The sequence below is a fragment of the Pagrus pagrus genome (genome assembly GCF_965226575.1).
Source record: "Pagrus pagrus genome assembly, chromosome: 24".
In the NCBI taxonomy this organism is placed as follows: Eukaryota; Metazoa; Chordata; class Actinopteri; order Spariformes; family Sparidae; genus Pagrus; species Pagrus pagrus.
In genome coordinates this window covers 13,977,393-14,004,700 of record NC_140206.1, presented here as the reverse complement: position 1 = coordinate 14,004,700, position 27,308 = coordinate 13,977,393, and the positions used below count along the sequence as shown (strand labels likewise).

The 27,308-nt window shown below is 42.1% G+C and overlaps 1 protein-coding gene across 2 annotated transcripts in view; it reads right to left on the bottom strand.

The window, feature by feature from the left end:
- Window positions 1–27,308, bottom strand: part of LOC311253071 (FERM and PDZ domain-containing protein 4-like) — a 93,035-nt gene that overhangs the window by 20,465 nt on the left and 45,262 nt on the right. Inside the window, exons 1-3 of one of the 2 annotated variants that reach the window (XM_084346798.1) lie at window positions 7,945–8,004; window positions 6,506–6,628; window positions 622–773 (exon numbers count right to left, since the gene is read on the bottom strand). In XM_084346798.1, the coding sequence (XP_084202924.1) occupies window positions 622–773; window positions 6,506–6,628; window positions 7,945–7,991 (322 nt within the window). In that variant the 5' untranslated portion in view covers window positions 7,992–8,004. Of the gene's footprint in view, window positions 1–621; window positions 774–6,505; window positions 6,629–7,944; window positions 8,005–27,308 lie in introns of those variants that run through there. The other variant, XM_084346797.1, reaches the window with a different exon arrangement.

Below are 27,308 nucleotides of genomic sequence, written 5' to 3'. Positions count from 1 at the left end.
GAAAAAAAACTCATTTGTGTTCATTTTCTTTCTTGTATTGGATCAATACCACTTAATTGTTCAATCATAGGCTGGATAAGACTTTCATCTGCACGGTCTCCTTCTAAACACTCATTACAGCAACTGTTTGCAGTGACTCTTCAAACAGTGAGGACCTAATGAAATTGCTCAGTGCACTCTTTTAACGTGCAAACTCTCAGACTGTCGGGCTTATTAAGATATCAGGCCTTGTTTTCTGACTTTGTTCCAGGTATCTTATTTTCTGCCAGTTTTTTCTTGAGTAGTATTATATCACTGAGCCAGTGCTGAGTGTTTGTAGTACAGGCTTTTTCATGCTACTCTTCTGACGTCACTCGTTTGACATTAATATGAATGAATGGGCTTTAGCATCTGGAAGCAATCCCTTTAAAAAGTCCATTGTCATTTGACGCAGGTGTTACGCTTTGGGAATACAAATGCAGCTGAAAGGCAGGGCTGCATTCAGGACCACGTCAAAGTGAAGGACAAGTCAAAGTCAGAGCAGTTTTGAAGTCAAGACTGAGTCCAAATGGGCTCAAGACTGTAGTAAAGAGTAAAAAAGACACGACAGTTCACATTCAATAAGCAGAGCAGAACACTTACCTGGTGTGACAGAGCGGACCACCACCGGTTTCTCGCTGCCCGCCACGAAGCCGAAACCCAGGACCGGGTCCCGTCTCATCTCCACCAAGCGAGGGGCGGGAGGGACCGCATCCAGGTGAACCTCCTCCAGGGAGCTGCTCTGGGACACTTGGCTGGAAAACACAGGAGAGGAGGAGCACGGTGACTGAGAGAAGTTCGTAAAGTGAGTCAGCAAATAGTTTTACTTCAGGCTGACACGCAGTAGGTAATGGGCACAATGACTGCTACAGGGGTCAAACCTGTCAAACTTATCAAAGGAAGGTCTCTTAAAAAATATGACAGTGCACATTTAAAATCCAATCAATGCATTCAACCCTACAGCAGAAGTAAGTTTTAGCTCGGAGAGATAACATTAAACTTCGAATGAAGGATCTGAGTTATCTGATCAGAGGTTCATAAATCAGAGCCTTGGCTTAGGTCTGGTCATTAGCACAACACTCCATGCTTAAGAGCCACTTATAAAAAGAGAGCACAGGTCCTGCATTCATAAAAGGCCTCGGACTTGCAATCCTGAACCTACTTGCCTCTTCCACCCACATAAAAGTCTGCAGACTATCCCAAATAAAAGTGTACTGATCACTTAATCAAGTCACAGCTCTTCAGTTTTAAGGGCTTGCACATCTATTTTTTCCACGTTTGTCTACTTCTTCATGTGCTCGAAACGCCTGTTCTCTGCTTTACCGCCGCTGTTGTTGCTACTTCCCCTGAACGCTTTGGAAATGATGTTTTCCACAGCTACGATTAATGTGGTCCATTTGAATACAAATATATCACACTCCACAGTTAGGACTGGATTTAATGGTGCATTTGTCTACTTATACGTAAGCACGAAATGCTTTCATGTCTTGCTAACTAACGCCGTCTTACTTAGACATTCAGCTTTACCCTCAGGCGTTACTAGCGCTATAGCATGTATGTGGCCATCAAGAGCAATTTCAGACAACTTTTACAAGCTATTTATTTAAAATGAGTCACTGGAAACATTAAAGAGTCAGCCACAGACTGTGTGTTTAACGTTAGTGTAATCATCGAGCCAGCTACAGCTGATGCTCTTGGCTTTTCAGTGGATAGGGTGACATATGTTGCATGGCACCGCATGGCCTGAGCAATGAAGCAAGAAGTTTCCAGTTGAGCGTTGCAGTTTAAAGATAATTACATAATTTCTGCAGCATCTCATTCTGATTTCATCCATGAATGGACATCATATATATCCAGGTATATGGACTTGTACTTACATAGACAGAGCACTTTTCTGGTTTAATGACCAGTCGAAGCCCTTTACAATACTTGTACACTCAATACAAAGTTCCTACCTGCTCATCAGGAGCAAAAGAGAGCATCCTAACGATACTTCTATGCTCAGCCATTCACAAACACTCAGATGGAACAGTCATCAGAAAAACTTTCATGTTCAGTAGCTTGCCCAAGGACATTTCGACATGCAGCCGGAGCTGGGAAAACCATCAATTAGTGGACAACCCGCTCTACCTCCTGATCCACATACATAAAATACATATAAAAATAAAATATAAGCAGTCCAAAGAAAGTTCAAATTGGCAGTCACAGCTCCTGTGTGCTTTAGCGCTCATTACTGGAGGCCCCCCAAGGGTGTGTACTCAGCCCCCTCCTAATCAGTGTACACCCATGACTGCAATCTCAGACATGGACAGAACTCGATTGTGAAGTAAGCGGCTGCATAACAACAACGGTTAGAGTTCATATCAAGGCATTTTTCCAGCCTATCAGCTCCTTCCCTGTTCCTAGTGTTCTTCAAATCATTACCCTTACCTGTGTTTCTCCGCCTCACTCCACCTGCACCTCACCCCCTCATCAGTTTAGTTTGTATTTATGTCCAGTATTGTTCAGTCCTCGTCTTGTCATCTGTTTAATTTCCCTGAACCTGCTGTTGTGTTTTCCTGCTCCTGATGTTCCTTTGCATTTGCGTGTTCCTGTGATTCATCGTGAATAAAACTTCATCCACTGATCATCCTGCCATCTGTCGCCTGCACTTGGGCCCACCTTCTTTGCTACAGCACGACATCTAATTGGGGGACTGGCGCTAAAACACATTGACAATTTGTCTGATGAATGACTTTTAATGAGGATTGTTGCGGCCACCAACATTTAACGCAACTTAAATGTAGGTTAAAACTGGCAAAAATGTCACGCTGTCCTTCTCTTTTCCTTATTGCAACTCACTTAGGATGAGAGCACCACTAAAATGTAAATGTACTGTATTAAATCAAACCTTCCTGCTCGCTGAACCTCAGACGTCTGTCTCGACCGGGACACTGAGAATGCAGAGTGCCTGTTAATTAAGAGGTGATATGGGCTTTCAGTGGGGTTAACTCATTCTCTCTCCATCTATATTTCTCCATCCCTCCCTCGTTCACAGCTTCTAAAGCTCCCTTGGCAGCTGTTGCTTCCTCTCTTCCTCTCCAGTACATGGTGTCTATTGTTACCTGGCTGACATCCATTCCACCGTTGTCTGCCATTACTGTCTATACAGCAGAGGATATGATGTTCCTGGCTCGTACGTCCTATCCTTCACATTGTCACAAATTGTTCGCAAATGTGGCTGGAATCGCGTAAACTACATGATTTTGGAACTAACTTCCCTCTTTTATTTTATCAGGTAATTTTGCATGACCAGTTTAGCTTCACCCGTGTTTTTTTTATCTAGTTATAAACCTGCAGGTTCACCTAAATCTGCCCTGATGATAATCATGTCCCAACCATCCAGGATGCGACTTTATCTCCAACCAATCCGGATCAGTCTTGATCTCTGCCCCACCTCCAACCTTCTCTCCCTCTTGCGCTTTCTCACTCTCAATCTCTCATTACGGCATTGATCTGTATTGTACATATGGTGCAGAAATCTCAAACTAAATCTGTCTGTAATGAAAAGCAAGGACCAATATGCGGCGAGGGCTCATCCAACTTGTCAGGGTCGGTGGCGTTTAATCCCACAGCAGGGCAGAGCTGGGATGTCAGGGGGTAAGGGGAAAACTAGATACAAAAGGTCAAATTCTGGTGCTGCTGCTAGTCATGGAGGGTATGGAGTGCACTGTCCCAGGATCTTGTCTTAGTTACATCAGTAGCTTTGTTGAGGCTTGTATCATTTAGTCTGGAGCAAAATTCTTCCCTGTAACAAAGTGATTTTAGACACTTTAAGCAGTCAGATACTGACAAATGTTACAGGAATAACCAACTAGAGTAGACATGACAATTCATGTCCCTGAAAATAAAATTGTAAAACAGATGTTTGGTTCGCCTACAGCCAAGATTCATTCATGTATTCATACCCCACGGTCCTTTATCATGATCAGGTTTCAAAGGACTTCAATGGACCACAAGTCAAAAAGATGCAACAGTCCAGGACCAAGAGAAGCATGGAGGAGTTACTTTACAAAACAAGATTCAACGATCTAGTCAACATTAGCCTACCTGGCACCACAAACCTCAACTGTGCATATAAGAAGTTACCTTCTGAGGCAGATGGACTGTGTGATCATGTGATCTTGCAAAATCTATCTTGCGAGCACAGTGGCTCAACCATTCAGCGTTCTTTGAGAAACTACTGGCAGCTACAGGCGTGGTTTAGATGTGACAACCAGCGAGAGAAGCAGCTTTTCGTACGGAAAAAACAATGATGGCTCCTCAAGAGGTCAGTGTTGCTGCTATATCAGAACTGGATAAAGTATATTTAATCGAAAAACCACAGACACTGAAGGCTTTTCTCGATGGAAAAGAAGTTTTTGCTCTACTTTCGGCTGGCTTTGGTAAGAGTCACTCCCCTAATTTTGAACCCTGGTGGAGGAAACTCAAGAATGAGGTTGTAGTCCTCATCCAGGGATGCATTGGGTGCCCTGTGATGATAACAACTGCAACACTGGCCCAGGTACTCTTTCAGAAACTCATCATCTCCTGCGAGGACCTCAGCATCTTCTTCCTCCCCAGAAACCCCACCAGACCTCTGACTATATGACATCAATCAAATCCTTAACGGATAAAAGGAGCCGATATTGCGTGTCAGAGACTGCACCAGGGCAACTGTGCATGCAACATGGAATCAGAGATTTCAAACATACTGATACTTGAGCAGAGAATATCATTCAAAAACCTGCTAGATCATGATAGGTAAAGGTTAGGGAACTTCTAGCTGTCCAATATAGTTAAATCAATCATCGGCTTTGCTCACTCTCGCTCTCTTTTCTCTTCCTTTCTCCATCTCACAGAAATCCAATTGTGATACTCAATCTGTGTCACCTCCTCTTAAGCCAATAGCTTTTTTCTCAGGGAACAAAGCCACATAACAAGAGCTGTCCTCCCTGTCATATTAACCCTACCCCGTCACAAAGAGAGGAGGGCGCGAATCTAATGGAGGAGTGACAAAAAAGAGGAAAGGGGCAGTAAAGACAAGAGATAAAGCTGCAAGACAATGAGAGGAGATATAAGGAAGGGTGAAAAGGGCAAAACGAGGAGAGGAAAAGCATCAGAGAGAATTGCGGGAAAAGCAAAGTAAGTATAAGAGGAGAAGGAGACAACATGCACATCACATAAAGCAATTTGTGTATCAAAACACATTGTGTCAACGCAAGTTAATTGGAGCACAGCTTATCAAAATTCCTCGGCACCGGCTCTGCCAGCATCCACATCTTGTCAATAGTCAGTAAGAGAAATGATGCCAGGAATACATTACTTAACGTACGTGAAGTTTTAGCAGCAACACAACTTGGGTATGAGATTCTTTTTTGCAGTGTATTTTTGAACGCTACTCATATTTACAGAGACCTGTTTGCACGTAGCTTGATTTACCACGTATAATGTTCTGTATGCTAAGCCTTAGTTGCCAGTCCAACTTGAAGATTTGCATGTTTGCCTGGCTGAAAGTCTCCTCCTGCAGGGGCACAGTGACACAACAGGTACGACACGCACAGGTAGAATGCAAAACGACCTGAACAATGGCTACTATTAGTGCATTTGAGCCCCGAACTACCGCTGCTGCTGCTTAGGGCTTCATGCCCTAAGAGTGTTAGATAGCTCAAGTAGCCTCTAACTTTATTGAGGGTAGATATTAGATGACTACAGCAGGTGAGCATACAAAACATTATTGGTTATAATGAATTATTCACTAACTGAAGGAGTATAAGTAAGAATAGATTAATTGTGTGTGCGCCCCGTGTGACTTATTCTGACCTGCGGCCTTTGCTGCTCCTCTCTCTCCCCCCTTTCCTGTCATTATCGCCAGCTTTCATTAGCATAAATAATCAGAATGATAATGACTTTTGGCATTGGAAGTAAACGGTAAGGATTTTCTTTAAAGCATATACATGGCAGATGTAGGGTAAATTCGTATCATCGGCATACACGATCAACTGAGCGGTGCTCTCAAATGATGCTATAAGTATGATTATCATGCGTCATATGCTCATTGCTCTTAGGTCTTATTTGTGGAAGTCTGATAAATAGTTGAATATAACAGTCTGACTGAAGTTTGTATGAGTTAGACTCAATGCCCCTGACCGTGGCTCTGACATATCAGTGGACCCATCCTGACAATTTCCTCCTGGATCTATGTTATTTCCAAAACTGTGTAGTATAAATATTTAATCATTTGCTATATACAGTAGTACCCTACTGTATGTACTTCTTTAATATTTCAGTGATCATTCAGTAGCATCTTTGCTGTTCAAAAATACCAAACCACCTCTATATAAAACTGTTTTAGGGGCGATATGACTACAAGTCAATTTTTACTGTATGCTTGGTGTAAGATGTCCTTTAGAAGGTGTGTATGGGCGTGTGTTGTAGGGCCAGGGGGGTGCTCCCAAACTGTACGTACTTGGTGAGGCCGTCCCGTCCCTCCCGGGTGCTGTTCATGCTGTCCCAGCTGTACGGAGGCCCCTGCAGTCCACCCCAGGAGCCTGGGCCGGGGGGAGGCCAGCCCGACATTTTGTTCCTATGGCTGAAACGCAGAGGAAGGGAAAATCAGCTTTTGATAATCACATGTGATCAAAAATGTGTTTTTTGTTCAGGAATATAATAGAATCAAGTCTTGCAGTCAGTCTCAAATACAAGACTGCTTCTAAGCAGTGACGTAAAACCGTTTGATTGGAAGTAGTTTCACTTTTGTTTTAGGGATTTTGGACAAACAAGGGCCACTATCTCGAATCTTGAGAACGTCGTCCCCAATTTTTGAGAAACCGAACACACAAAACTGGAAATCGACACTTCTAAGAATACAAGCCTTAACGACATTTAAACAGAAGTAGTGGTTTAAGCTTCTTTGAAAAGCTGGAACAAATCTTCAAACTAATTAGAAGGTTTCTTTATGTAGGGAGGTGATCCACAGAGACTGGAACTCATTCATAAACATCACAGCGCCTGCATTTACTTATTCCAAGAGTTAAACCGCCTGAGAAAAGAATCAAAGGTGAATTATTAAATCTTTATTGCCCCCCTGGATAAAAAAAAATACCCAGAACAGTGCTTGTCTGATCCTTCTCAGTCCAATTAGTGTGACTTCTTGTTTCTCAGTGTGTGGCATGCAGTGTGAGACGGGCACTGCTTAGTGCAATCGACCGCGCTCGAATAACGGCTCATCGGGTCCGTAGATAGGCAATCAGTGGCTGCATGTAGGGGCAGTCGCTCTGCAAAACTGTGCACGTGCAGCGAGGAAAAAAGCGCTGATGTGACAGCTGATTGTGTTAATGCAGTTAACTCAAACTGTGGATGTCAAGAGAGCGGCACTGTCTTGAGAGAAGGAGGAAGGAGATAGGAGAGCAGCTTCACTTCTGGGAGAACCGAACAGACCGTCCCTCCTGAATCAGCTGTGATTCAACGTCTCGCACACATTCCACAGCGACTAATCACGCAGAGACCATAAGGCGCCCGTCTCCACAGGAATAATCACAGACGCAATAAAAGATCATGAAGCCAGAGAAATGCCACTGAATTTAAGCATCTCTGCACTTCATTTTCATATTTGATTTATTCTGGAGAGCACTTCCTCCCGCAGCCATAAACCACGAGGACGAGTTTATTGTCCTGACCTCAAATCCGTGATAGCAAGCTGAAGCATAGTTGCAGTAACAATGGAATGATGAACGGCATTTGAGTGCCAAGTTTCAAAATAATATTCTGTTGCTCAGCATATTCTCCACTATGTGCTTTGCATCAGAAACATCAAACATCGCAGGCCTCTAAAGAATGACATGTCAGGGCCCAGAGTGATTGAGTCACTTGCTAATACAATTTCTTAAAAAAGAAGAAAATGCGTACAAGATGAGGACGTCATCGCCGTAAGAATCCAGCCGATCGATGCCCATATTCTGCTGCTGATGGGTTGAATACATCAGTAAATCATGTCATAGCTTCCAGGGTGTGAAAAAGAAAATTGGCCTTCGATTAAAAGTGTGTAACAAGCTCCACTGGAGTACAGTGAAGCTGTGGGTGAAAGTGTCAGACGCTCTCAGTCATCCTGCTGAGCAGTTGTCACAGGGGAGAAAAAAAAAAAAAGATTCCATCAACACCAACTGCAAAGAAAACCCAAGCACAAACAGCTGATATTCAAGTCATCCTGAGAAGCAATAGATCCATTTCAACACTCCGGCTTTTGAGTTTAGCTCCTCTCGATTCTGTTGCCGTCCACGGATTCCAGTCAGACGCTTGCTTTTCTGCTGATCTTCAGTCATCCGAAAGAAAAACACATCCACCGCCACTTCAGAATCCCAATCAGAGGCTCTTGAGCTCAAAATATACAGAGGCCGTGGCGTTAACGGCTGCGCACATCTCCAGTGTGTGGCCAGACATTCATCTGTGTTTGTCATTGTGCTGCTGCTGAGAGCAGCTTTGGTCCAAACTGAACTAAACTGGCGTGGCCTCGCCTCCTTTATCCCATAATCCCTCTCATCACAGAGAAAACAAATCCACGCTGTGTGTGTGTGTGTGTGTGTAAGTATGAGTATCTGTGTATGCATGTGTATGAGAGAGAGAGAGACAGCAGGGTGTGCAACTGTGCATGTATATGTGAGGAAGTGTGCGAGTGTGTGTGTGGAATAAGAGGATTTTCGGAGAGCAGCAACGTGTATGGAAACACAGCAGCATCTCAGAGCTGGAGGCTCGCAGCAGGAAGCAGGAAGTGTAAACTGACTCCTAAAGTTCACCTGGGTGGAATTAACGTGCCACTCATCACTGTTGGTTTCCCTCCAGCAAAGGAGAACTCTTCTTTTTCTCGTTTAGGATGAAGAATGAGACCGAAAAAGGGCGGATTGCTTTGCCAGTCAGACAAAAATGACAGTTGAGTCGAGAAAATGTCTTTGAGATGGTTGCCTACAGGCTCAACCTGAACGGTGCGATGGTAACACGTTCTGAATGACAATGCTAACACGTCGATATTCAGCGGGTAACGTTTTAGCCATCGCAATTTAGTGTATTGCCGTGCTGAGACTGCGAGAGTGTAATTTGTTCAGGTAGTTGGTCATAAATTAAAGCAACAAAATGTATCTTCCTGAAGAAAGATAGTTGATTGTTGAGTCTCATCCCCAGGTCTTCAGATACTGACGCTTGAGTATCTGAAGACCTTCAAGTACTAAATAAACAAGGACAAGAAAAGTCAGGTGATCAATCAGAGGGCCAACCGTCCTCTACAGCTCTGTATCTCTACATATCCTTATCAAAATGTACTTGCTAGGCTGAAGTATAATCCAATTATATCTGTATGGATTGATCAAATCCCTCTTGCAGCTATACTATAGTCACATCATGGAACCTGATCGTTGTGTGTGTCAGATTCATCTTCTGGGGACCTTGAGTGTCCGTACTGAAATGTTGTGGTAATCCATCCAAAAGCTGTTTAGATATTTCACTCAAAACCAAAAAATGTCAACTGCGTGGTGGTAGCGTACGAGAAAGGGACTTCCGATTGATTGTCTGCATATAATGAAGGTCTAAATGTTGGATCGAGGCGGTGGACAGACCAAGTGGCTGACAGTGCCATTCCTAGTGGCAAGGAAATACACTATCATTTATCTCAGGATGGATGAGGAACATATGGATTTACATGTCGAGCACTCTGAGGGCACAAAGTCAGATAATTGTGTGCTGTGCTGGAACATCTGTGTTGTGCCAATGTTTGAAAGTTTCTGCACAAAGTACTATGTACAAAGTTGCTCTGTAACCCCTGCCTTCACACCATGAAAGATGCCTTCTCGTTGAACTATGCACCAACTGATGAATCACAAACTTGCTGTGTTGACATAAGCCAGCTTCCCCCAGTTTCCCTCTGTTTGATGCGTTTCCCTTCAGCTTATCAGAAATCCAAATACATGCATTCAAAAAGAGAAGCAGCAGGATGCTGGTTCTTAGGGTTGCCTTTGCAGCAAAGGCCAGTGTATTGCTTTCAAAAAGTACTTTTTCTTTTCGAACCGATCAATTCATGCTCCTCTCAAAGGGGGATCAATTTCTCTGAGTCTTTCACACAACTGCTCAGAAGCAGAACTTCATAACACTTACTCCATCAACTTCTCATTCTTTCCTTGACACAAATGTACTGACAAACACAATTCTTCAGAGAAAATGTGCAGTGTGATTGAATGAACATTTATAAATATATATTTGAATGTTTTTTTTTTTTTTTAAGTTTAATGCCATGAGATAGATTAAGTTAGCTTCAAGATGACATTTAGGAACAAATGTTACATATAAAAACCTAATTTGCAAACGAGACAGTAGCAATTGAAACTGTGGCATGTAATTGACTTAATAGATAGATTATATTAATAGATAATTGATTTATTCATTTTGACAGGCTGCCATTACAAAGAGAGACGGCTTCCGTAACAGGCGACTGCCAAGCTTTCGGCTCTGTGAGGGTCCTTGGCAGAGCGGTGCTTCAAGCTAAATGAAAAGGTTAGCTTAAAATAATGCATCACTAAATATTTCACCCCTTACTTGTGGTCTTTCTTTAAAAAATAATTATTTTCTTCCTTTCTGTATGTCAAAAAGAGACAAATAGCAAAAGATCCTGCCAGTCAAGAAAAGTTCTTGATACTTGCTGACATTAGCACACTCATAATTGCAAAGTTAGCATGCTGAGAGTGTTTAAAATGGTCGCCGTTTTAAATGTTAGCATGCTGTAAGTTGCCACTTAGCACTAAACACATTTTTTTAAACAGTTATTGTTAGTTTTGTCTAAATGCTAATGTTAGCATGCTAACATACTCCAATGAAAGTGCCAAGATAGTGATGTTCCGTGTGTGTAGGCAACTGTCCCAATGTTCACCATCTTAGTTAAGGGTATTAGCATGCTAACATTTGCTAATTAGCACAAAACACAACGCACAGCTGTGGATTATTAGAATGTCACTAGTTAGTATCAAACACTGAAAGTTTGACCTAATGATGGCCTTAAATGAAAAGTGAGAAGACCATCAAAGTTGTTATAATTTACTCTGAATATCTACGACATTTCATGGCAATGCATCCAACAGCTGTTAAGACATTATGAACCTGAAGTATTGAAGTTTCTGGATAATCAAAGACATTATGATGCATCCTCTGGAGTCTGTCCATCCAATATCGTGGACATAATGTACTGACCAAATTACCTGCCGCTGGAAAGACAGGATTTATATGTGCAGTTGGCAATGAATTAGCAGAGACAAACTAAGAAGAAAGCCTATTCCAAGGTTTTTTTTGCTATTTTAACTTGGCTCCGAGGAATCCACAGAGCGGTATATTTTGTTTCATTCCAGTGTTTTCCAAATAATTAGAATCCTGATGGTCGCTCCCCTCGTAAAACCACCCTTGCCTGATTGATTTATCACGGCTTGCCCTTCATAGACGGCCATTATAAATATTGAACCTCTCTGTCTTTTCATTGGGTTGTTAAAAACACCAAGAGCAAAGGTTGGATCGCAGTGACGTATTGCGCAACAAGGCATAACCTCTTGCATGAGCGCAGAGAAAGAGTTTCAGGCAGTGGAACATCATTGCAACTTTTCACCGAATGTATATTTCACGAACAAACCCTAAGACGGTGGTTACTGGAGCTGGTCAGGTTGTTTTTTTGCTGCATCATATGTCGGACCTCCCTATCACAGAAAGCAGTCGAGCCAGCTGGCGCGGACCTCCCCTGCTCAGCCACCACATGCTCCAGTCAGCAAGAACGCACAGCCCCGAACACTGAGCTCCGTGTGCATCCCAACAAATGTTTCATCTCTCGTATACTGCAGCTCTGATTCGGATTGTTACTGTCCAGTAAAGTAATCCATCGCTGGGTTCAGACAGGGTAATATCCATAGTACCACATACACATGTCCATCAGAGCAGATTATAATCCCCTTTTCTCTGACATTTATTGCATTTCATCTGTAAATATGATTATTGTGGCTTTTCATATTATGTAACCATTAGAAATCGGTCTTTATGTCCACTGACAAATGACTCGACATCAGCTGGATGGACTGATTTTGTCAATAAGTTAATTAATAAGCAGTTCTCAAAGTCATTTATCAAGCACAATTGCCAAAGATTCCATAGTTTGTTTGCCCAATGAGCTGCTTTTCTCTGATTTATATGATTGTAAATGGAATATATCTGTGTTGTGAGCTGTTGGTCGGATCAGATAAGATATTTGAAGATGTAATCTTGAGATCTGGGCTATTTTTTTCACACGTCCCTCTCCTTCCCTCCGGGGTTGACCTGATATGTGACTGACGTTTGGACCCTACTGTGCCACTGAACCCCTAACATTACTCAGCCTCAGTCTGACTGTCTCTTTAAAGGGAAACCAGGAGAGCATCAGACAGGGATCAGAGTCACTGGGGCATTTTCCGCGTTGACCTTTATTGACACACATTTTCAATTCCCGACTTCTGCATCATAATTTCCACATTATAATTTCAACAAAACTCTCTTGCACTTCAAAAAATCCAGCCTCGGGATTGAGGCCGTTTAAAGGACTGTTTCAGCTAATGGCATGGCTACTCATTGTGCCAGGAGTGAAAATAATTTAGCCTGACCTTCATTTTTTGAATAGACCACACACATGCACGCTCAACGGGGGACATTAAATCTTGTAAACCCCTCAAGATCTTTACCCAGACTGCCTGGATTTGCACAAAAAGCGAAGAGCTCTCCCTTGATGCTTTAGCCTACATTATGACAATGCTTACAACAGCCTGTAGCATAAAAACCACCTCCCCCTGCCAATTCTCGCTACTTTACACTCTACAGAACAACTAGGGTAATTTAAGCTCAAGCACGATTCAATGGGAGACTTTTTTTTCTCTTCTTTTCAAAAGCTCGGCTGCTGAGTGTCCTGCATGCTAGAGGAACTGAGGAGCCTTTCTCAGCACACAAGGACATGCAAGTTAAGTGGCGGGTGGAGCAGTGTGAAGGATACGTAGAAAATGTAAATCAGGGTTTGGGTCACTTACTCCCCAGTTTATTCATTTTAACATGTCAGCTGAGTCTGCAATAAATAGGAAAGTGTTCATTCTCAGTCTGGCTTTTAAGGACCGATGTAATGACTTAAGTGCTTCAGGAAAATCTACTCCAATCGAAGCAGCTCAGGGGACCCGGGATGAGATGCAAAGAGACAACTTTTACTCGCCGTGATTTCACACCACGGAGCACATAAATCTCAGAGAGCAGATGAAGAAGAGAAAACAGAAGATTCTGCAAAACTTCGCCTTTTTGCCTGAAGCAACTCTGAGGGAGCGTGTTTCAAGAATTGTATCATCTTCAAACTCAGCAGGAGGCTCCATTAAAACACTCTGGTTCTGTTCAGACCAAAAAAGTACCATGGAGAGACACATAACGCACGGTCTAACCGACTTAAACCTCATATACGCAGCTTGCAGGTTTGCTGAACGTCAGATTCTGTGATGAAAGTCTGTAAAAATGTCTGCTGCACCCTTGCGAACAGGCGAGGCATGTTAGATCATGAGTCTTAGCACAATAATGTACATAGGCTACTGCAATTGCACGGTTATTCCTACTTTTCAAAATTTTATCAAAGTTTTCAAAGTTTTTATGTTCAGTTCAAGTCTTCTCCTTTCAAATGTTAGGATTTTCTGCATTTCTTTGTCACATGTGATCCTAAACTGAATATTTTTGGGTTTCAACTGCAAAACAAACAATTTAAAGACATCACTTTGGACTTATGACAAGAATTAACGATGAACAAACGATCAATAAGATAGAGAAAGTAATCAGCAGATAAAATAATGTAATTAATCAGTAGTTGCAGCCTTATATCACATGATTTGTTAAGTGTTAGCGGCACATAATGTGGCACTTTTATGGACACTACACAGTTGATACACCTAAAGCTGAATTAACTGGATTTGTGCTGCAGTCAGTAGAAAAGGATTGTCCATTTTGGCATCGATCTGTCGCTGGAAATTTCCTAATTGCTTGCTAATGGAGCTTCTTTCCTCTCAGTCCTCCTCATTATGCTCATTAATGTTCCAACTTAACACACTTAAAGCTCCTAGCATGACAACCACTGCAATCGCCTTGACCTTCTTCTTTCTCCGGGATTTTTTGTGCCGTTCATAAATGAAACATTGCCCGTTGTTAAAAGTCGCCTGGAAGTGCTCACACTTTATATAGCTCCACTGTCTGAGGACAACATGTTTTGGCTCTCAGTGCATTTTCGCACGGGCGAGCATGCACGCATGTACACATGCACGTAAACACGAGCCCACACTGTAAACCCCCTTGAACGCAGAGCTTCATTCTGGATGCTGTTATCAGCGGAAAATATAATTGTCTGACTTGGCATCGATCTGTCACAAGAAGTTTCCTAATTTGCCTCCAAACGGAGCTTCATCCCTCTTCGTCCTCCTCGTTGTTCTCATTAATGTTCCACATTAACACACTCTAGGCTCCTAGCAGGACAACGCCAACCATCGCCTGACCATCCTCTCACCCAATCCACATCCTCTTTCTGGTTGTTGGCTTTTTTCCCTACTCGCCCCCTCTCCCTCCGTGACTTTGCGCTCATAAATGAAACATCGGTGCACGTTGTTAAAAGTTGCCCTGGAAGTGCTTTCACTTTATATAGCTTTACAACCTGATGACAACATGCTTTGGCTCTCAGTGCGTTTCGCAAACCCCGGGCATGCACGCGAGTACACACAAATATGTCCGCGCACAGTTTCTTTTTATGTAGCTTCATTCTGCATGCTCTCTGAACATCTTGCACAGTGAGGATGTTTTCTAAACAAGCATAATGGAATAAAAAGGGAAGAAAAAAACAAACTGCAAGAGTTTCACAAAGTTGTTAATTGCAGCGGAGGCTTTTTCAAACACTTCAAAAGAAAACACAAATTCCCTGAATGCGGGCAAAAACAACTCCAGACCAATCTCACTCAAAATGGCTAATGGATCCATCCAACCAGATGATTCCAGTTTCCCTATCCATCCATCTGAAACTGAAAAACTAATCTACCATTTAAAGACCACATTTAGATTTCAAGTCACGACAGCCATGACTAGCGCCAGGCCGTCAGGGCTTTGGACAATGTCGATCATTGACAAAGCTAAAGCGTTCGGCTGCCCGATAATCAGACTGACCTGCCATTTTGTTTCACTTCAGTATTCTGTGTGTTCATTTTTGCCAAATTCTGTTTGTGAGGGAGGTTATCTCGATTTATCAAGGCATTGTCAATTTGCGAGGTGATCTTGCACGTCAAGAAAGTCGCAATTGGTGCTAACTTACTTTTATGTGAAGTGAACTACATCACCCTGCGCAATACATATGTCAGCAATACTAACATGGCCGTCGACTAGGCACAGAAAAAGTAATAAAAAAGATGAGAATCAAAACAAGTCTGGACGTTCTGAGAGCTGCAGTTCTAAGAAAGGAGTTGCTCGGTTTATTTTTGTCTCTCAACGTTCACTACCAAACATACTTTTGCTGAAATATGGTAACATGGTGGTCCACTGGAAGGGCCGTGACGTCGGCTCTCTATTTAGAAATATGTTGATTTAATAGGTTGTTATTTCTGTAAACCTGAGTGGACTCACAACAACCTGTTTTTCATGGATGTATTTTCAGGCTCCGGCACAGGAAGACTGACGCTTTTCCCATTTTTATTTCCTTTTGCAAACAGAGAAACAGCCGATACTGAGCACAACACCGGAACTATTTGAATTGCTAAATTAAAACAATATCTGCAGCAATTCAGAGGTCTGGAGAAGGTCTATTATACACATTCAGCATGCCATTAATACAAAATGCTGATGTCAAATCAATTTCTCAAGAAATCTTTTTCAAAAATGTTATTAATTTACTGTAGTCTGGCATCTGATCAAGGTTTCCATAATCCACTAAATGCAATAATTTCTATTTAGCCACACATGTGCTAAATCCATAGCCTGCCAGCACTGCAGAGTCAGTCACCGCTATTGTGCTATTTTATGGTTGCGGGTAAATGTTGCATTTGTCATGTTGCACTGTGCTGCACTGCACACTATAAAGTCTTTTCCCTGCATAATAACTGTCGTCTGAGACCATAATAAAGACTGAACTGTACTTGAGCTGATGAGTGGGATTTGGATCTTTACGTTCCCCCTAGATTAAACTCAGCTCCTTACAAACACCGGACTGGTCTTACTGATGTGGAAAAATGCCAGCAGCGCGTGATGATGCAATCAATTAAAAGCTCACCATAAAGAGCTACTCCTTATAAAGACATCAGAGTAGGTGAGCGAGGGAGCTGCTTCTGCTCACTGGGGGCTTTGGTTCAGCTGGTTTCAGCACCACGGACAGCTCCGCTTCTGTTGCACAGCACTGTTCAGGACGGGAATACTGATTTTTTTAAGTCGATACAGTGCAGAAAATAATGTATGATCCTTGTATTTCCTGACAAACACACAGAGCAATACACAAACACAAAGACATGTCAGGGTTATATCAATAAGTACACAGTCAGCTGCATCAATCACAGCTGTCCTGGTTACACCTCCAGCCACTGCATCCTCATTACCTCATCCCGCCAGTATCACTTCAAATATGGACTTTCAAGGGCTTCGGCTCCATTTTCTCCAAATGTTTACACTCTGTGTGTGCCAGACAACAACTGGGAACACCCTGTCCTTTCCCCAATGCAAAGCTTTGGACTGCACAGGCTGCTGGCCAGACTCTAGCAAAAAAACACGCACACATACTTATCTCTGCTCAGTGGCTGTCCTCAGCTGCACCGCGAACGGCTTGAGACGAGCATGCAAGTGTGTCGAAAGGTCACTTTTTACTTAGGAGTGAAAGTCTTCTGCAAGGGGAGAGTGTGTTCATTTATAAGATAAGATGATATCAGATCAAACGGGGCACTAAGCACTAAAACTAAAGGACACTGAAACAGAATATAAATAAGTCAGATGGATTAAATAGATTTGAAGATGTGTGGAGTCGTATGTATGCGTACGTACAGATTGACATTTTAGATTATAAGATGGGAAAAGAGTGTGGGCACTAACCTCAATCAATTAAATATTAAAGTACATATTATTTGATTTATGGGTATGGATAAATATTGGTAAGCTGGAGTAAGGGTGTATTTATTCTTACATTAAAGGGGCACTGTGCAGTTTTCGAGAAGAAATTCAAACTCAAGATTTCTAATATTTACAAAATAGTTGAGGTAATAACACAAACTCTGAATAAGCAAATAAAATAAGTTTCCCAGAGCACTGTTTGAAGCAAGAAAGTTGGCAGGGTCTGCGGAATGTAAACAAAGTAAATCAGTATGAAATTGTGTTGTCCTTCTAAGGTTAGTTTGTTTATTCATGAAAACCAAGGGAGTTTAAAATGTCTTCCCCAAAACTACATAGTGCGCCTTTAAAAGTCTGTGTCGTAAAAAGTGTGTTGCCCTTTAGGAGCCGTGTAAGTCAGAGCTTTGATTGACGGACAGGATTGCTTGCGTGATGAAAACGGAGGAGCTGAAACAATCAATACGGAGCGCGACCCTTACAGTGCAATAGGAGGTCGGGCTTGTTCAGCTAGAAGTATTGCTTCAGATGATAAATTACCTTTAAGTCTCGAGCTTTAAGGCCTGTCTGGAAATCTCACCTCGATTCATCCGTAGCATTTATTCGTATTATTAGTGATTTTTATTTTATTGCTAACAATCATTCTGAATGTGAAGAGGTCAAGGACAGGTCACAAAAAGGAAACAAACAAAAACTGCCTCCAGGGGTATCAGGAATACATAAAAAGCGATGAAAAACATGCTGCTGAAGTAATAACTCTCCTGCTTGTAGTGCACTCGTGTCAACAACCTGCCACTGTGTGACACACTATTAGCTCCCACTGTATCTGTATCAGCAGCAGCTTTACAGTGTTGCCTTTCAGCCTTTGCGGCACAGCGGTACATCTCCGCAGGACAACACAGTCCACAGCACAACACCCCATTGATCCGTTGTAAATGCCACATAAAGCCCAGCGGAACCAAGGCGCAGGAAACATAAAGGGGCTGCGGAGCAAGTTTTTAAATTATGTTTTCAAAAGACAAAAATCTGATGATCGGCCGTGTGAATTATGTTTGCGCTGTTGTTGAATCGATGATTCCTGTATTTGGCCTGAAGCGCCACTGGAGCAGCGATTGAACTCACTGTTGATGCCAAAACACATACAGTAGTAGCGTAGAGCAATTGAATTAACTGTCTGCAGTTTTCCTACATAAACTCAGCTATTAATTTTCTGTATCTATTGCAAGTGTCAAATAAAGTTCAGTTTTTAATCTAGACGAATGCTGAATTTCAATCGAAGCCTTCATCTTTTGGCTGTCCATTAATGAATCAAGAATAAGCTCCGGGATGACCAGGATCAAATGGATGGCTCCCCAGAGATGACTAAAGGGCAGTTACTCAGCAGTCACCCTCCCTTCCCAGTCTGTGATAAAGTAAACAACAGAAAAGTCAAGGCCTAGATTTTCCTTTTGACTTACTTTCTGTGTCCAAGCCCTTAACTCTTGTTCAAATTTGGAGTGACTGAGGTCATGCCTATGGGCAGTTTCACTACCAGTCAGTTTCTGGTTGGTTGGCTGTACTCGCGTGATGCGATGACGACCGGGCATTGACTACCTCCGTCTATTTGGTTCAAGTCAATCGTAAAGGTTAAAGATGAGCACAGTTGCGTAGCTGCATGCAGTGCGTAAAAGGAACCCGTGGCTGCCGAGTGTGTGACTGTGACTGAATACACTCGAGTGATTTGATTTGTCACTGGGTGCATTCAGCCCATGTCAAAAACACATACAGGCTGGAAAACATTACAGCCGACTAGAACATCTGCACCCGACATTGAGGCATAATTCCGCGGGGCTAAAAATACCACCGCAGAACAAGCGTCGCTAAACGCTCCTAAATAAGATTTCACAGAGGGATAGTGATCATTAGGATGAATGGGAAACACTTATGCTCACGTCTCGTTCCTTGAATCATAATGTCGGAATGAAAACGTCTTTTGTGCAGCACAAAGAAAGAAAGAAAATAAAAAAAAGTGCTGGAGGATCGGATGCGCCGCGGATAAACATGTCGCGACACTGTCGAGCGTCCTGAGAAATTATGCACTTACATCCATAAAACCTTGAACAAAAGGAATGATTTCAAAGTTTGCATAATACGCTCATTTGCTTGTCTTTCTGAGAGCAAGATAAGAATTCATGACTGTTGGTTAGGTAGAGAGCTGGAGTCAGAATGTGCTTTACCTCAAGCAGACATGACTTGGAAAGGTGAAAAGCGAGCTTGACTCTGTCCAAAGTTAAACAAGATTAGGTCTAAACCTTGTATATGGCTGGACAGTGCATGGTCAGGGTGCTCCTGAGGATGCTACTGGGGAATGTTTGGGCCTTTTCAGTTTGAAGGAGGAATGGCAAATGGGGAAACGCCAATACTCAACCGACCAATTGAGTAACTAAATGACCTTTGGCCGAAACGAAATCTGCATCGAAGTTCACCAAAGTTGCCGCTCACACGAAATGGAGGCACACATTTGCTCACATGCTCCTAATTGCGTGTGTGACCATTCTCTCAGTCGATGACAGTGTAAAACTCACTGTAACAGGTTGTATATTATCTATTTAATCGACGGATCCAGGTTTGTATTTTAGTTGGTGAAGTTTCGCTGCTTCCGAACCAAAATGAAATCCCAGCACGTGAAGCCAAGGTCATCCCAGATCTTATTGTAACATCCACTGAGAGCATTTGTTGACTAGTGCCACACTTTAAACAATTATTAAAATCACAGCAGCGAAAAAACCTTTTCAAATGGTCTTCAACATATGCAGTTTCGTCAATGATTTCAATGAGGTCGGAGCAGACAATTACGGTGAGAAAAAAATTGCATAATGGCTGCTCAATTATCATTCGTTAGTTAACATTTCTTGGCGGAAGCTGTTTTTTAAGCACATTTTTAATTAACAGTTATGCTTTTAGAAAGTGACGGGAAGAAAATTAGTCATTTCAAACAGTGGTGGGGACATGTCCCCAGCATCCCCAATGTAAATGACACCTATGACTGTGTGTCCCTTGATAACTAATGGTGTTAAAAACAGCAGCTGCCAAAGCATGCGCAGCAATTAATACTGAAATGAACTGATTTCATGATACTTCACTGGCTTTTAAAGACTACAGGCTCAAGGTACATTTTTATATATCAGTTTCTTGTGTCGGTCACTGCTCGTTGTTTGCTTCCAACATATTGAAGGTTTTTCAACTGGTCACAATCTGCTGCTTCCTGTCTTTTCTATTCGTGCACTTACACATGAAAAATGCAGATGTGCAGCTCGGTTGTAGCTCTGATCCATTTCCAACCAGCTTCATGCTGCAGGAGGGATGGAGTGATGTTTGGCTTTTCAATTTGCTTTAAATTGAATTAGTCAATTCATTTCAGTCCAGTTATGGGAGGTAATAGTCATGCTCAATCAGTGGAGGAATGGATTCAGGAATCTCGACCTCACGTTGACACATATATACATACACGCCACATTTACCAGTGTGTACATATGTGTATCTGTGTACTGTACTGTGTGGAGGTCTACAGTACATTTGGTGTGTGTGTGTGTGTGTGTGTGACCGTGTGGCGCTGAGTATACACAGTGGCACTTAAGTATTATGTGATGGTATTTGGAGCAGAACTAATCACTCCACTAGCCTCTTTAGCAAACAGATGTATCAACAAACAGGCTACTGGCGGAAGTCAGCGTGAGCTCATCCATCATCTGCCTTGTCACTGTTTTCACTATAGTCTAATCTAATTTGTCAATCCACTGAATGTGTTATACACCTTGCTTCCCATTTCCTTTTACCTGACTCCCTTTTTTTTTTATCTAACCTTCACTCTATCTGACAGCAGGAGAAAATTACTTAAGTCCATTTCATCATAACTGGCAACTTATGTGACGAGCAAATGTATGTAACAATTGACATTTAAGATAAATGACAAGGACTCGTTAATGTAACATTTCCTCTAACTCCCTTCCCTGTTGCAAACTGCGTGCATGAGAGAGAATCTAAAATGTAAGATGTAGAAGATATTTTTAACTTCTCTTCTGTCCTACAACCACAGAATTGCTCACTCTATGTAGTAAAACAGAGCCAAAGTGATCAATTATTGAGCATTCACTCGCTGAGAGGACCGTACAGTATGACTGTATGGCTTTGTGAAACAGCCTCGTCCGCATGTTAGTCGTCAAATCTGTGGAGACTTCTTTGTGTTTTTCAGCTTAGTGATCACTTTAAAAAAATACATCGTTTTTCGAGATGATGTGTCTCGTTATATAACGCGAACACAGATGCCAGAATCACCCATGTGTCCTCGGTGTTTTAACACTTTATCACACGCCAGGCTAGTAGTGAATGCATGCACGAGCATTTGTGTGAAAAAGGGAACAACAGCAGCTGTAAGGTAAATGGTACGGAAGTTGAGGGCACATTGTGAAATGCACTTCACTTTGCACACACTGGAAATGTGACATGTCGGTGTTCATGCTTGAAAAGAGTTGTTTTCTGTAAACATTGCCTTGGGAATCTGCCTATTACAGGGACCAATTGTGTATCTTATAAAGCACACACAACATGAGGGTTTAAACCGTAATGTATAGGACATGTACATGTTCTTTGTAAGGGAAGAGCTTGAAATGTTCGGAAAATACACTTTATTCACTTTCTTGTTGAGAATTAGATGAAAAGATCGATATCACTCTCATGTCTGTATGCTAAATGTGAAGCTGGAGCCAAGAGATGGTTAGCTTGGCTGAGTCTGTATTCTGTTTTATGTGAAATGCAAAGGGAATAAATCTGAAATAAGAGATAAAACTGGCGGTGTCTCAGTGAGGTGTCCGGCCATCATGAGCGTCTAGAACAAGTTCAGTGCGGAGTGGATGATGGTGACGTTACAGCTAGAGGAGATGGCTGCAGGCCAGTGACTGCGTTTCAACATCTTTAAGTGTTAAACCACTTGATATTGGTGATGAGGGGCCGAGGTGTTTCAACATATGTCGGCGCGACACTACTGGATATTTGAAAGGAGATCTTGGGTCAATTTACAGCCATTTCTGTGGCGACAAAAAGCAGGTTTTTTTGATGAGAGGTCGGGCCATTTCCAGCTGTGGTTGTGTCAATAAAACCAGGTTTCCTAACCAAAACGCAATCTTTTCCTCACCCTAACCCTAGTGTTTTTTGTGCCTAAACCTCACCAGCCTATAGCAAGGTCTTGTCACAACAAAATAAATTGAACCGAAAGAGTTTAACCATATCCAGGTTTGCAGAAATGTATAGTGCCAACATTTATTCTGGGGATTGGTTTGCTCTGGAACCATGCTGGAGGGATGAAAATCATCCCAAGATATACCGTATTTTTGCGTTTTGATGGTGTTGGTGGTAATGGTGGAGTGTTTTTCCTTACTTTATCACCATTCTATACAGTATGCCTCCTGAAGCAACTCTAAAAATGAACCTGAATACATCAGCTATAGAATATCTTATTGAAAAGTAGTGTTGTAACCCGCTAACTCAACATAGAGTCTACTGTTGTGTTAGAATGAAGTTAAAACTTCAGAAAGAAGATCAGTCTCTTGACTGAATCATCTTGGGACACATTGGTGGTTTTATTGCCTTTGTTCTCGGGGAGTTCAATCTAAGGCTAAACACCATTACATGCTTGTTATGATGGGCGTTAGGGAAATAAACACTTTGGTATTGAACTTCCGCAGGCATGGTTTGGTTACCGCAAGTCCGTTTATGCAGCAAAAGCCTACGTACCAGTGTGTCATTGAATAATGCACCAAGCACTGTTGCCTCCTAACCAGGTTCCATGCAGAATACATGAGACATTAAAGTGCTAACAGAGAAAAACACGCTGTATGTCAAACTCTCTTAAGATTTACAGAACATGTGACAGAGTCCTGTGGGCAAAAGTTCAATAAGAATCACTTTTTGCATTAATGATCAGCTGGCACATCACATCTGAATGTCAGCGTGCTTCCAGTTTGAGAATTGAAGCGTAAGTGGGAGATGACGCTTGTTCTAAAAGTTATTTGTTTTTGCGCAGCGGAGACGAGGGAAGGAAGTTCGGATCCGAGCGGAGCAAGGAAACAAAATGGGCTTTGCCTCATTTGCATAATTGATCAAATTTGTTCCCTCGTCAAAGAGAAGCGGAAGCATGGAGCGCATCGCTCCGGTCGCTCAGTATTATCTGGGATGAGAGATGACTGGAATTATTGGGAGCAAAATGCAGTAATCATAACATAACAGAATATTAGTGTTCACCAGGAAATGAATCCCTGCGGAAGAGAATGAAGGACTGATTAAAGCATTGCATTTCTGAGATGTTTTTTTTTTTTTTTATCCAATAAACACAGAGAGATGAAAAATGGGTTATTTTACCGCGCTGAAATTAAAGTTGCCAATGTGGTTTTAAACTAATAAGAAGAAAATATATCTTCTTAAACAGATGTTCTGCAAAAAGCATGTCTTAAAATGTATTTCAGCGTCCCGTCACAATAGGAAATATCAGTTTCAATTTGTCAATTTGAGAGATGGATCATATCTGGCAGACAGAGTGTACCTGGTTTAAATTACAGGCAGGGATAGACACACAGATAAGAGGATGGATGTGCTGCCATATCAAGCAGATAGATAGGTAAGAGGGAGCGGGAGAGGGAGAGAGATGTGTGTGATGTGATTTCATATACTGAATGAAAACAGCCAACAGTGTGTTCGCCCTGCCAGCCCCTCCTGCAGTGATCACCGACCAAATCCCTTAGGAGGATTATCCAGACTCAAATCAAGAAAAATCGTGCAACTTTAAGGGTTACAGGCAGAGAGTGAGAAAGAGAGTGGAGGGGTGGTGGTGGTGGCATTGTCACCTGATGTTCTTCTCTCTGATTTGTGTGTTTTGACATATGCACTGACACCAATTACTGCATATTTGTGAAGAAAATAAGCAAGGCTGATAAATATAATGAGCTGTATTATCAGAGGACAGGCATTGGTTGCTGTAAAGGGAATCGCACATTTGCTTCAGCTAAACCTAAAAGAACGGTGTGACATTTTGGGTGATGAGAAGATGGACACCACTCCTTTGATATTTACGCTAAATACCAAAGCCATTTTTTGTCTTGTTTTTCTCATGTTGTTACCTCCGTGTACCGTCCATTTGGCCCCAGAAAAGACTTGCATTTTTGAGGGCGAGGTGGACAGATATGGAAATAATGCCTCGGTATCAGAGGAGTTATGCCCATATTGGAAGATTCTGCACCCATATATGAAAAAAAAAATGTCTGCACTTGATTATGGTGTTATTGTAAACATGCATGCTTCTCGCTTAAAAAGCCTGTTGTGTATGGCAGTGCACTGCTCTCTGGTTGAATTATAATACAGTGCTCACAATGTCAGGTCACGGAATGTTTTGGCTTTGGTTGTACCTGCTGTTCACGCTGAACTTGGCAAAAGTAGGTTCAGATACTTTGCTGCATGCAAATGGAGTGAGGTCGAAAAAATATGAAGTTACATTCTCTTAACTCACTGGAACCATATAAAAGTGTCACTTTTTTTATCAAAATGTCTGAAGGGATTATAAAACTGTTTACAGGTGATAACGAGCGATGACTGCCCCGACTCACTCGAAAATTAAAAATCACCCGCAATACTCCTCAGGACGCCACGACTTGTCAGATGGCTCTCGGTACAATGGAACTTTGCCCTCTGAAGTAGCAGCATGCATTGGCATAAAGCAGAGGGCAATTTGGCACGCATTATTGTAATCTGATATGCAGAACACAAACAAGCCCTGCTGGCTAGTTTCGCTGCCAAATGCCGACACACTAAAGCCAACATTTTCCCACACTGCAAACGCTGATACAGGTCCCGTCTTTGTCTTTAGGATGCTCGGATGAAAGAGATTAGGTTAATGATTCTGAAATCAATCCAGATGTGCGATGACACAACTCTTCCATAGTTAGAATATAAACAAAAAACAGGCCGATCACAGGTCCCTCTCACCCGCTGCAGCTGTTTTATTTCCCACCTTCCCATCACAATGAATGATTTATCACAAGAATTAAGGTGTGATAAATGATCCACAAGTTCTCATTAAAGTTTATGAAGCAAATTTGGCTTGTATGCCATCTGCAAACAGAAGGCTCCAAAATTGTACTATGACAGCTCATGGATACACAGCAGCCATCTGGGTGCGAGCAAAGTGCAGCTAAGTTAGCTGCCAGTGATGCAAACGCTCTCTCGGTGCCTGTTAGCATTACGCCTTGATTAAGTTTCGCCATTTTACAGTCTGTCGACAACGGATGGAGCCAAACGTGTACAAGTGGGTGTGGCGATCATTATGGCAAAACAAAATGGTGAAGGCATAAAGTGGAGTGCAAGTGTTTCCCAGGAGGTTAAAAGTTTGGAAGGACAAGGGGAGGAAAGCACTTCTTATGAATAAATGGGAGCTATTTATCCAAATCATAAGTCAAATAAAGATAAAAATGTGATAAAACGCAACATATGCACACTTCAGGCGCTTGCTTCTGTGCTGTGTCACACATTCATCTGCATTAATGTGCAAAATATGGATGCTCTCCATTTTATGTGTTTGTTTGGAAACTCGTTGAAATGAAATCCGGGAAAAACTCATTTTGAGAAAGTGTTTATCTCTCTTATGATTTACAGATAATTCTGACAGATTCTGGATGTAACACTTTGCCTGGCAGGCATTAAAAGCACTAGAGAGCACAGTGTGTTGCTTTGGCTCGCTTATATATTTAAAATAAGTTGTTACCAAAGAACCAAAAGACTTGTTTTGTTTCTCTTGCCAAAAAAAGGTATGATGGTAGAAGTTTTGCAGCTTTGGGACATTGCAAAGCGAGACGGGACGGAAAGATGGAGTGATGTGTTACTGACGACAGATTCATGACAAGATGATGAGCCATAGCAACAAAATAGAGTTAAAAATTGGTCACTGGACCTTCGTCTTTATATTGTTCCATGGTTTATGTCAGGGAACCATCGTGTTCATGTTTATTCATGTTATTCCGTCTGTTTGACGTTCAACTGTACGTGAAATAGACTTTCAGTTTGCAACTTAACATCGGTTTAAGTTACGTGTTTTACAATCATATTATAATCCATTACCACATCACAGTGCCCACCTAGCAGCAGGAGGTTCAGTATAGTGAGTCAAAACCTCCACAGGCTGAGTCCGTCTGTATTCCCAAACCAGAGAATTTAAATATCCTCCTCGGACTGTCTCAGGCTTAGAGCTGCATTAGTCGATTAAGTGATCAGTCGATCAAAAGCATATTAGCTGCCAACTGTTTTGATAATTGATTAATCCTTTAAGTCATTTTTAAAGACAGAATGTCAAACATTTGCTGCTTCCGGCTCTGACGTTCTGCTTTTCTTTGCCAGTTATGACAGTAAATGAAGAGTCTTTTCGCTCTTTCTGCCTCTGAGAAGAGTAGAACAGCACTCCAGATGCTAACCTCTGGGTGTGTATATGTGTAAGGTTTAAAGGATTTGTCATGAGCCATGTTTAGTGAGCTTAGTGCTGCGACCACGTACGAGTCAAGGATCATGCAAACATGTATTTACGTACATGTGTCTCCGCGTGGTGCTTCGTGTAATGTGTATGTGTGTGAGTGGCTACAGTGAGCGGGGATTGTTGTGTGCTGAGCTCTTCATTACAAGAGAGTCTCCTCTGTCTTAAGACTTCTTAGTGTTTCTCTGGTTTTCAGGCCCGAGGCTGGTTCAATTCAACTAGTTGGGGATGCAGAACTGCTACGCGGGGTGGTTTAATTGAAACAAAAGAGGAGATAATAGCACCTTTAGGAAAAAATACATTGCTCCAATATTTGCACTGCTCAGGCTAAACAAAGCTTTAAACCAAGCTTTCCTCTTAAGTACTTGGTAGTCTTGTTAAACCTCTTCCTTTGGCTCCACAGGCTCACTCTGTGCTCCCATCCTTTTCAGTAACCATTGTCCGTCCTCTCTTGTTTATCTCTTTCTTAATCCCTCGCACTATCTGGTTGTTGTCTCGGACTGTCTGATCCCATCCCACCTTCCGTTTCCCGCATTTGCCGACCTTCTGTTGCAGCTGTAGTCAATATGCACTTGTATCTTACAGATCACAATATTTTGAT